Here is a 13,091-nt window from a genome sequence, read left to right as displayed (position 1 = left end):
CAGAAAAAGTGTTCCAAAATTGCTTTGAAGTGTGGACTAGGTGCTGGCGTTGGTGCATAGCTTCCCAAGGGGAGTAACTTTGAAGGTGACCGTAGTGATATTCAGCAATGAGGTATGTAGCACTTTTTCTAGGATGAGTTCACGAACTTAATTGTCAGACCTCATATTATATCCTACAGAAGGACTGAAATTTAAAGTAAAAGAAATATATAAGAGCAATACCTTTTCCAAATATGTTGGCACACTGGTTATCAGTAGTTTGGCATTGTCCATTATAACAATATGCAGTCCCCAACCTGCACAAGTGGCCATTCAAGACGTAAGTGTCAGGAACACAATTACTAGAAGTTCCATTGCAATACTCTGTAAAATCACACTCCTGATCAATACTCTTTCTACATGGAGTGCCTGCTACTGCTATCTAGGAGGAAAAATAAAAATAAAATCATGTTTCATGAATGAGTACCTTCAATTACTTACTGAAGAGTTTTATCAAATTAAATATGCCTGTCTATTTATACTTGAGGAAGTCACAGAGTTACCAAGGCAGCGAGTTCTCTGAAGAAAAAATCAGGTACACTATTCATTAGGAAACCTGAAGAAAAGTAACTGTCTCAAAAGGATCCTCTCTGACAGGTTTGCAAACTGCTTTGTATTCTACATTAGGAGGCAATCTGACTCAACCAGAAATTGGAGAGTGACAAAACAGATTAGTTTAACTCTACCATTGTGTTCTTGGAGAAACAGAAGAGCTAAACTGCCGGGTTTCAATTTCTTGCTAGGATTTTTACTAGATTATTTGTGTGAGTGAGACACATGATCACTGTTTTGCAGTTTTCTTATTTGTAAAGTTAAGGTAATAATCATTCACCCATAGGGTTCCTGTATTAAACTGAATTACTGTAAAATGTGCTTAGAACAACATGTGATAATGTACTACATAATAGCTATCATCATTATAGTATTTATTATTATCTAAGAGCGGAAAGGCCTCCTTGTATATCTCAGATAAATAGTTCAGTTATTGTCAAATTATGGTATGCTGACTAAATCAGTCATTTATTGCCTTACATAGAGAAGTTCACCGTGTCCAAGTGCTGACCCACTATATATGTTGAAGACACACACACACACACACACTACAATTCAGTTTAACACTGAATAGAGTGAGACAAAAATGAGTAATAAATGAATGAAATGGCATCCTAAATGTGATTAAAAGCTCTTTCAACCTAGAATCCTATATCTGGGAAATATATCTTTCTAAAATGAATGCAAAATAAATTTGAGAAATGAGAAACAGTGTTTCCTGGGAAAATAATAATTGAGAGACATCAACAGACCTAAATTAGAAGAAATAGTAAAGGGTATTTTTCAGGCACACAGAATAGAATACCAAATAGAAATCTACAAAAGGAAGCTGGAAAGGAAATAAATTATGTTAATTATAATTTTCATATTTTGTAAAATTTATTGCGGTGACATTGGTTATTAAAGTTATATAGGTTTCAAGTGTACAATTCTATAATACATCATCTATATATTGCATTGCGGGCTCACCACCCAGAGTCAGTTCTCCTTTCATAATCATATATTTGACCCCCTTTACCTTCCTCTATCACCTTCTCTCCATCCTTTACCCTCTGGTAACCACTAAACTGTTGTCTGTGTCTATGAATTTTTATTTGTTTGTTTGTATTGTTCATTTGTTGCTTTCAGTTTGATATCCCACATAGGAGTAAAATCACATGGTTCTCAAATTTTTCTGCCTGATTTATTTTGCTTAACATGATAATCTCAGTATCTATTCATGTTGTCATGAGTGGTAGTACTTCATCTTTTCTGAGTAATATTCCATAGTATATATATCTCATCTTCTTTATCCAATCATCTATCAAAGAACACTTTAGTTATTTCCATGTCTTGGCCAGCATGAACGCAGTGAACATAGAGGTACATGTATCTTTATGGATAGATGTTTTCAGATTTTTTTTTTTGGTGGGACAACTCTGGGACAACCAGTAAAATGAATTTTAAAGTATAAAGAATAAAAAGTATAAACAATAGCAAGAAGGGATTGCTGGCTCATACGATAATTCTGTTCTTAATTTTTTGAGTAAAGTCCATACTGTTTTCCATAGTGGCTGTACCAGTTTCCACTTCCTCCAGTAGTGTATGAGGATTTTTCTCTACAGCCTCGTCAACACTTGCCTTGTTGATGATAGCCATTCTAACAGGTATGAAGTGGTATCTCATTGTGGTTGTCATTTGCATTTCCCTAATTGTTAGTGAGGTTGTGCATCTTTTCATATATCTGTTGGCCACTTCTATGTATTCTTGGGAGAAGTGTCTGTACAGTCCTCTGCCCATTTTTTAACTGGATTGTTTTTTGTTGTTGTTGTTGAGTTGTACGAGTTCTTTGTATATTTTGGATATTAGCCCCTTATCAGAAGTGTTGTTTGAAAATGTCTTCTCCCATTTGGTTGGTTGCCTCTTTGTTTGTTGTTGGTTCCTTTTGCTTTGCAGAAGCTTCTTAGTTTGATATAGTCCTATTCATTTATTTTGCTTTTACTTTGCATTTGAGGCCAAATTCATAAAACCCTCTCTAAACTCAACATCCATAAGTTTAGTACTTATGCGTTCTTTTATGCAATTTATTGTTTCAGGCCTAATATTTAGGTCTTTGATCCATTTTGAGTTAATTTTGGTGTATGGTGAAAGCAGTCTAGTTTCACTCTTGTGCAAGTGGCTTTCCAATTTTTTTCCTTATTTGCTCTAAAGGATAAGACTTTTTTCCTTACTTGCTCTAAAAGATATAGAGCCAACATAGTAACAACATATTTTGTGTTTACAGTATATGGTAGTGCTATATAATAAGATCAAGTCACTGTCCATGAAGTGGCATATTATATGAAATCAGACTTATTAATCAAAGATTTGTAAACTCTGGGACAACCAGTAAAATGAATTTTAAAGTATAAACAATAAACCAATAGCAAAGATAAAATAAACTACATATTATATAGTTTTACAGTTTGCATTTAGTTTGCAGAGCAACTAAGTCTCATAAGTCTCATAAATGGTTGGTGGGAATTCAAAGTAGTATCGCCACTTTTAAAAACTGGTTCTGTTTCCTATAAAGTTCAAAATACATTTACCATATGACCCAGCAATTTCACTTCCAGGTATCTTAGTGAAACGTAGATCTATGTTCATACAAATCTGCTTATGAATATTTCTTATAGCAGCTGTATTTCATCACTGAAAGCTGAAAAAAACCCCAATGTCACTCAACTGGGGAACATATTAAACTGTGATACACCCTTACGATACTTGGAATACTAATCAGTGAAAAGAAAAGAAATGAACTACTGATAAACACCACAACATGATTAAATCTCAAATGTTATACTAAGATACCTAATGACAATGTTTACACATACTGTATGATTCAATTTATGTTACATTTTTGTAAAATCAAAATTAAAGATGTGAAAAATATGTCTGCCATTACCAGTGTCTGTGGGTAAAGGTATGGATTGACTTTTAAAGGAGCACAGTGAGATTTTTTGTGAGTGGTGATGAAATTGTCCGTCCCTTGATTATGGGGTGCTAGTTATAAGACTGAATTTATTTGTCATAACACTCAGAAGTATTCACTAAAAGGATTTTACTATAAAACATTGTATCTTCATTGAAAAAATTGATTAAAAATAATATATGGGATATTTATGTGTGTATAATTTACAAAATAAGTCAGACAGAAAAAGTTGAGAACCGTATGACTTCACAGATATGTGGGATATAAAACTGAAAGCAACAAAGGAACAAGACAAACAAAGAAACAAAAACTCTTAGACACAGACAACAGTTCAGAGGTTACCAGAAGGTAAGGAGGGAGGAGGGATAGAAAAGGATAAAGGGGGTCAATATATATGGTGATGGAAGGAGAACTGACTGGGTGGTGAGCACACAATGTGATATATAGATGATGTAATACAGAATTGTACACTTGAAACCTATGTAATTTTACTAAGCATTGTCACCCCAACAAATTTTAATTAAAAAATATGTATATTTTTTACATTATGAAAGTTGCTTTCTATCCAAACATAGGTCTTGAAGATAATGTCATGTTAGTGCATATATATTTAGCCTGCATTTATTAACTCTTGTACAATATACAATAATTTATGTAAGCATTCCAGTGCCAATAAATATTAAGTTTGCATTCATGATTTGCTATTGCAAACAATTCTTTAATTAATATTCTTTCCTGAGCTTTCTTTCCATGCATGTGCATGTTTCTAATCTAAGGTGTATACATAAAAGAGATAATGATGATGATCAATTAATTTGATAATTTATTCTCTATACAGAGATATGCAAATATTGCTCACCAAAGGAGTTACAGCAATTCAAAAATTCCACAAACACTATCCAAAAATGATCTATATCCCCACTCCTTAGCCAATATCTGACATTCTTGTTTTGAAGATTTCTTTGGATGACTGCTCTATGATATTGCATTGTTATTTTTATTTATGTTTATCTTAATTACTGCAAAAGACCAGTGTACACATTGAACAATTCTACTTTCAATTGATGTAAATTACCTGTGCACGCTCTTTGCCTTTGTGTGTGTATGTGTGTGATTTGCCTTTTACTTATCAATATGTGAGAGTTCTTTGCATATTCTGTATGCTACACATTTTGTCTGCTATTCATGTCACAACTTTTTCACAATTAATAATTTACCGTTTGAGTTCACAATTTCCTTGAGAGTTGATTATTTTTTATAATAGTAATATATGTGATTATTCTACTCTTTATCTGAAATTTAGAAGGTGGTAAACTGTGTTTTCAACACAATAGGATAATTTGAGATGCCTCCTTATTTCATAGTAGTTTTCCTTATATGTGTGTGATTGTTTATGCACTATTTTGTTCTGCTGAATTACTTCTACAATCCTTTTATCAATTCTACCTTAATTCAATCAACAGAGCTTTCTATTATCAAAGTTCAATTTATTTTACATTAATATTGGAAACTTACTTCACATTCTGATGTACAGCATGGTCCAGAACCACATTCTACCGAGCCTTTTAGTTTACATGTATTATGATCACAGCACTTCTTAAATTGACATTCCTACAATTTCATGAGAAGAAATATTATTCTAGTTCAACCACTTAACAGCTCTTGTTTCTTAATCTCAATTCCATTTAATATTTTCTTGTGTTCAACTTTTCAATTATACATTATTGTTAATTCAATGAAGCTTTACTATTTTACTATTTTCTCTATGCTGTATCTACATCCCCATGTTATTTGGGGGAATGGTAGATGATAAGGGAATTTAGGTAGGAATTTAATGTTATGTAAACAAGTAGTGTTCAGTTATTTTTGTAGATGGGTAAGAAATTGCAGTAACTGCTAGGGAGTAATCATGAAGAAATAATATTTCATTTAAGTAGAGGGGAATTGTTAAATATTATACATTAACAGTATTTTCACAGACTAAATATGTGGCCCTATCTGTTGAGAATAGTATGCATTGAACATTTGGTTGATGAAACTATAGTAGACTGCAAACCTATATTTAGAAGTGAGCAAATAGAAAAAAATTTTGATCATCTTAAAACTTGGAAATACAAGAATGTTTGAGAATAATTAAGAAAAAATATTATAATATTTCAACATTCTTGCAACCACAAGAGACAGGGGAAAATCTGAACCAAATTCAGAAGTTTCTAAAGAAAATAGAGACTGAGATCAAATGAATCAGGAAATAAGTTGTGGATAAAAAGGAATTCATTTAGTCTATATATTCAAAATCTCTCTTCTAGCATAATTGGGAACAGTTAGTGCAAAACAAGTTTTCTGACTTATGTATGTTCTTAATTGAAAAGGTCTGGGAAACTGATTCATGTATCTTATTCTCATTTTCATTTCTTAGTTCTATATTGAAGACATTGTTTAATATATTATCCCATATATACCATGACCATTACTTATTAGTAACACAAGAAATTGTGCTCAAATTTCAATCTTTGTTACGCACCTCTTCACTGCCACAGTCACATTCTTCATTAAGTTCCAGAATCCCATTACCACACATTGATTGATTTTGATACAATGGTTGCAAATTTGGAAAGTTCTGAAGACATTTACCATCAAATTTGGACACAAAATATCTATAGTCATGCATGCTACAGTTGCTAAAAATCTTTACACCACTGGAACCCCTAAAATTAAATAAAATTCCCTGGGTAAATAAACTTGGCTAATACAACCACATCTAAACAATTCTCCATATATAATGATATAATTTGCAAGATAGTTCAAATGAAAAACTGTACTTTAGCAGAGATAAAGTCAACCAAGATTAAACTTTGCTTTGTCATTGCTTATCTTTAACAATTTAAAAATGACATTGAAAGTGTATCTTTCCAGGAAAGCAGCAAGAATAATGGTTAAATTTTTCTATCTATCTATCTATCTATCTATCTATCTATCTATCTATCTGTCTATCATCTATCTATCTATCAATCATCATCTTTCTCTGTACCAGACATGTTCTTCTGTTATACAGCTAAAGCTTCCTTCTCTAATTTCAGTGAAATATCTGCTTAAATGTCACCTAAAGAGGTCTTTCTTGACCACATTATCTGAAATTGTGTCCTATCCTACATTCTACTTCCATTTTCAATATTTATTATTCTACACAGTACTTTTTTATTAGTATTTTTTAAAATTTATTTTATGTGACCTAAATTTTGTTCTAAAATGTTTCATAAAGGTCTTTATTTTCATGTTCAAAGTTATATTTCCATTGGATTATCTAATAGATATGATTAATGGATGTCCAATACACATTTCAAATATACTATGTACAATAGTGAACAACTGATCTCAACCAATCCTTCTCCATCCACTGTTCTCATTTTCTGGCAACTTTATTCTTATGGTTGTTCAGACTGATAACACTGCTGTGGTCCTGGACTTTTTTCTCTCTCTCACAGCCTACTTCAATACACACACACACACAGACACACACACACACAAGCATACACATGCACACACACGCACACACATGAATATAACATCAAATTAACAAATTTTATGTTGCTTGCAGGTTGAAATAATTATATTTTGAATATATTTAGTTAAATAACATATATTATAAAACATAGTATTGGAATTAATTTCATCTGATTTTTTAAATTTCTTATGCAGATTACAAAATTACATATGTGGTTCACATTTTATTTTTATTGCATAGCACCACTGCAAGCAATCATGTCTGAAATAGTGTCACCTGAACAGCTACATCGTATATTTGAAATGACTGAAGTCCCGGGTTGTCTGCTGAGCCTCCAAAGAAAGAAACATATAACTGCTAAGGTTTCAGAGTTGAAGAGTGTGAAAAAAATGAGAAATGCTTTAGTTTTCACAGACATAACCATTTGTAATGAGATAAACAAAGGAAAGTTGGAGGACTATCACAAGGAATAATATTATTTAAGCAAATTTCTCTATTACTTTTAACTACTTTGTTTTCCTTCTTTTTTTAAAAATTGAAATTTATTGGGGTGACAATTGTTAGTAAACCTACATAGGTTTCAGGTATACAATTCTGCAATGAGCATCAGTGCCACTCATTTTGCATACCAATTTCATGCAAAAGCTATAAACTTCAAGCACTGATATATTTTTACACAAAATTAGCTTAAAATTGGACAGGGACTCAGATGATTTTCTATTTGGATCACATGCTTTTTTGAGTGAAAATCAAACGTATTAATTAGAAGTTGGAATATTTGTTTAAGGTGGGTATAAAACAACTTACATTTCTAAATCTCTGCTTAAAAGATGGCCATGGCAAAAAAGAAATGTATATATACAGTAATTATTAAATGATTGGCTTTTTCTGGGGAAGTTTACCATCTGGCATAAAGATAACCATAAAATAAAGTGAGCTAAGGCAACTGTCTTTAAGTACTTTATTTTCTTATCCAAAGCCTTCAAGTTGGGATAGAGAAAATAATAAAAATAATTATTTCAAGAGAACACAGCTTCCCCAGCAAGCCTAATTCTGAATTCCAAGGACAATAACTTGGCAAACTACTCAATTATCCCCTTTCTTTACATATGCACTTTGGTAGCTGAAATTGAATGGATCAAAACAAACAAACATGATATTTTAATTCGTATTAAATTTGTGATTACAAATTCTAAGTATCTCTTCAAAGACCAACAATCCTATCATGTTTCCAAGGTCATTTCTAATTTTCAGTCTCCAAGACATGTGTTTCACATCTTCTATCAAAGCTCTTACACTCCTTTCTCTATCAGAAGAAATTGTCCTCAACTTTATCAGCTCTATTAACAAAACTACCTACATATTTATCTATTTACTTTTTTAACGTTCTATCACAAAAATTGTATATACCCAACTCTAATAAAAACTAGCCTCTCTACTTACGCACTAGATCCAGTCTTCTCTAATTTACTCAGTGATTTTGCTCTTAAGTTGTCATTATATGCAACATCATCATCTTTTGACCCCTTCCTTTCTCTTTGTTTCTATCAGTCTATAGATAGTACATAGTGTCTCCCATCAATAAAAATCTCTCATTGATCATAAATTTCGCTTCATACTCCTCAAAAGGTTGTCTATATTTCTTATGTCCATTTTATTACCACCCATAGAATTTATCAAGTCCTTTTAAAATAATCTAAAATATTGATTGGAATTGTACTGAATTTATAAACCCCTTCTGGGAAAAAAATAGCCATTTTATAATAGGTCATCTATTTTCTTAGTGCTGTTATACACATACTAATGTGTGCATTTTTCCAGATTTATCATCCTGATGAATTTTTTTGATGCTGTTGTTGTTCCAACTGTATACTGATTGTTCAGTTCATTTATGTAGTTAGGCAATGGCAATATCTGTCAATGAGGAATTTTTTTTCCTCTTCAAATTCCTCCTCCTTTTTTTTCCCTTCTAAATACTAGGCAAAGCTGCCAGTACTATGTAATATTGTTAAGGGTCATTTTAGACATCTTTGCCTTGAGTAACAGATACAGCAACCAAAACAACAATAGTATCATATGCTTATATAATATTTCAGAGTCTTCATAAAACTTAAAATTTTCCCTTTAGTTTCCTTGAGTGGATATTTCTTAATCATGGGATTGAACAATTTCTGGAGTCTTGTATCACTTAGATAAATCTAAGTGTGATAATCATGTACAACATAACTTTTAAATTTTTAGATAAATCTAAAAGTGTGATAATCATGTACAACATAACTTTTAAATTTTTGATGTGGAGTTGAACATAAAAAAAACATTGCATTTTGTAAGCAACCTCACAAATATACATGTGAAATTAATTAAGAAAAAAAAAGCCTTACACTACTTCATGATTCATTATGCATGCAGCTCTTGGACAAGAACACTTGTTGATGTCATCATATGTTAGTCCAATTTTTAGGCCAAGTAATTGAGCTATAATAACTGAAAATCCCTCCAAAGTTATTGCATCTGTGTACTAAAATAAAGAATATTTAAGAGAAAACCATTATGTAAGAGGAAAACAAAAGTATTAGAGCATTTTTGTTCCTACAAAAATTTGTTTTATTACTTTTTATCTTAGCACATTTATATTACTTTATTTTGATATGTCATTGATATGAATATCCATACCAGTTAATTGACAAAGAAGCATAAAATTCTGTAAAAAGTAACCAAAGTGTCAACCTTCACTGGTTTAAAATTTGGCATGCCCAAATGTTATAGCCTTAAACACACACAGTATTCTGATACAATCAATATAAAACATTTATTCAACTTTTTCATTAAAATAATCCATCTAATAAATATTAATTCAGTATACATATGCATCGGGCACTAAGATAGAAGATGGGACTATAGTGGCATGTATAAAAGAAATGGAATTTTTCCACACCTGGAGCTTATATTATAGAAGGGAGAAAGAAAATAAATAGGAAATTCACAACAAAATTCCTAAACATAAAGAGGTCATGAAAAGTACTCTGAAGAAATTGAAGTGTTCCAATAGAGAATTTTGAGGAGAATAACTATTTAGTTAAGGATACTAGAAAAACATATTTGTGGAATTGATATTTAGGCTGAGATATAAAATTTGGGAAATGACCTAGCAATATGAGTAGGTGTAGGGTGCTTACATGGGAACTTAGTCAAAGGTTGTAATAAAATGAGTAAAGTGAAGAAATGATAGGACAGAAGTTATATAGGCACAGCCATGGTAATTAAATTAGGAATGAGAAGTTATCTGTAAAATGTTGGTGGCCCTGCAGAGTGGCATTCTACATTAGTTCACTTTGATAAATAAACTGTGATTTTTTTCATCCTTTTAATCATTATAAGCAAAATTCTTAGAATTTATCTAATCTTTCTACATCAATTGAATTTATAGTATATAAAATTCATACTTATAAGAAAAAAGATTGTGTGTATATGCATGTATGTGTATGAATAAAAACATGGACAATCATATAGAAACATGGAAAAAGGAGCTAATAGGTACTGTCTCTTGTTATCCTATAAAAGCTAGGCTTGAAAGAAAGGGAAAATCCCAGTATCAAAATTAGAAAAGAGGTTAAAGCCAAAGCAGAACATAAGAAATGACATGTGGTTCACCATCAGGTTTTAGGGAAAGATGTAGCAACAAGAAGCTGGACTTTTAATGCCAGCTCAGAGAAAGGAAACAGTCTTGTACTTTCATAATTATACACTTAAAAATAAATTCCCTGTATAACATGTTGCAACAGAATAAAATAACTAGTTATACTGTAGAGGAAGAGAAGACAGATTATACAAAAAAATTAATCACAGGAATGAAAAAAGAGGACATCACTAGAGATCTTGCAGATTAAAAAAAGACTATGAAGTTCAAAAGGATGAAATTGGACCCCTGCCTTACATCACTCACAAAAAAATTAACTTCAAATGGATTAAAGAATAAAACTGTAATTTTTTTAGAAAAAATACATGGAAAAAGCTCCTTGATGCTGATCTTGGCAATGATTTCTTTTTTTTTTTTTTTTTTTTTTTTTTGCACCAAAAGTATAGGCAACAAAAGCGAAAAATATATAAATGGAACTACATCAAACTAAAATGTTTTTTCACAGCAAAGAATATAATCAACACAATGAAAAGGCATTTGATGGGAGGAATGGGAGAAAATATTTGCAAAACATATCCAATAAGGGGTTATATCCAAAATATATAATGAACTCTTAGATTTCAATATCAGAAAAACAAATAACTCAATTAAAATATGGGTAAAGGACCGGAAAACATACAAACAGATACATGTAAATGAAACTATGCTCAATGTCACTAACTGTCAGGGAAATAAAAATCAAAACCACAATGAGATATCATTTCACACCAGGTACAATAGCTACTATAAAAAAGACAAGAAATAAAAAATGTTTGTGAGTTTGCGAAGAAAACTGGAACCCTGATACCCCAGGACTGTATATTAGTATAGTCATTATGGAGGATCCTCAAAAAATTACAAATAGAACTACCAGATGATTTAGCAATCCCACTTCTAGGTGTATATGCAAAGAAAATTAAATCACTATCTGTACTTTTATATCAATTGCAGCATTATTTAAATAGCCAAGGTATGGAAACAACCTATGTGTTCGTCAGTGGATGAATTAATAAAGAAAATGTGATATAAGTGACATCAGCATCATGACAGAGTGAGATGATCCCTTTGTCTCTCTCCTTCAATCTACAACTAGTGAGACATCTACAACCCAACAAAGGTTCCTCTGATCAACACACTAGGATGCCTGAGAGATCAACATGTCAGTGCATCTGAAGGTGGGTGTATTGAAATGCATAGAGGAAGTAGAGGGAAAGAGGAACAAGGATGGGGTCTTTAACCCCCGTTCCTTGGCTGCCCTGACTAAGCCCACAGCCCCGGCAAATACGGAAGCAGCAAAGGAGACAGTGTCCACAACTCTTGCCCTCATACCACAGCCTCAAAAAAGGGAAAGAAGGGCAGCAGCTGATTGGTGCCTGCAGGGGACTTTGGCTCCCTCTTCCAGCTGCAGTGGTGCCCATACCAACAGAGAGCCCTATAACAGCAGGAGAGATAGTGCAACTGTGTCCAGCCTTTTGCCCACAATGACACCAGCAGTCATAGGGAACCAGGTAGCAGATGCTACAGGCTTATGAACCTGGCTTCTCCATCCTCACACTCCGACTCTCCCCATCCCTCCACCACAAGGGTGATGCCCTGAGACCCAGGCAACCCAGACACAGAGAGACAGCCATCATTGCAATTTTGCTGTCAGCAATGTCCATAACCACAGTGGCACTCCCTCCCTCAGTGACATTGGCAACAGCAAGGCACCAGCAACCTGGTGCACAAGTACCAGAGAAGAAAACCACGCTATACTGCCATCTACTGGGAAAATAACCTGTTGAATTGTTAAAATCAAAATGGTACCTAAATAAGAAAAAATTGAATAGGAAGAAATGCTTTCAAACACTTTTTATGAGGACAGCATTACCCTGATATCAAAACCAGACAAAACATCACAGAAAAAAAATTTCAGGCCTATATTTTGATGAACATAAATGTCAAAATCTTCAACAAGTTATTAGCAAACTGAATTTAACAATACATTAAATGGATCATACACTGATGCAAGGATGGTTCAACATCCACAAATCAATCAATATGATACACCACATTAACGACATGAAGAATAAAAATCATATGACCATCTCAATATATGCAGTAAAAGCATTTCCATCAACATTCACTTATGATGAAAACTTTCAATAAAGTAGTATAGAGGAACCATACATCAGTACGATAAAGGCAATATAAGACAAATTCACAGATAACATCATACCCAGTGGTCAATACTCTAAGATCAAAAACAAGACAAGATGCTCATTCTCGCTACCTTTATCCAACATACTATTGGAAGTCCTGGCCACAGCAATTAGACAAGAAAAATAAAGGATATCCAAATCAGAAAGGAAGAGGTAAAACTGTTGCTA

General features: G+C 32.5%; 1 protein-coding gene across 1 annotated transcript in view; it reads right to left on the bottom strand.

Annotated features, from left to right (window-relative positions):
• Nucleotides 1-13,091, bottom strand: part of LOC308496884 (disintegrin and metalloproteinase domain-containing protein 18-like) — a gene marked incomplete at both ends in the record, with an annotated part of 102,279 nt that overhangs the window by 51,167 nt on the left and 38,021 nt on the right. Inside the window, 4 exons of the mRNA XM_081046668.1 lie at nucleotides 223-421; nucleotides 5,057-5,152; nucleotides 6,066-6,249; nucleotides 9,428-9,564. Of these exons, the coding sequence (XP_080902794.1) occupies nucleotides 223-421; nucleotides 5,057-5,152; nucleotides 6,066-6,249; nucleotides 9,428-9,564 (616 nt within the window). The remainder of the gene's footprint in view (nucleotides 1-222; nucleotides 422-5,056; nucleotides 5,153-6,065; nucleotides 6,250-9,427; nucleotides 9,565-13,091) is intronic.

The sequence above is a fragment of the Rhinolophus hipposideros genome (genome assembly GCF_964194185.1).
Source record: "Rhinolophus hipposideros genome assembly, chromosome: 4".
NCBI classification, from domain to species: domain Eukaryota; kingdom Metazoa; phylum Chordata; class Mammalia; order Chiroptera; family Rhinolophidae; genus Rhinolophus; species Rhinolophus hipposideros.
This window is presented reverse-complemented; position numbering and strand designations above follow the sequence as displayed.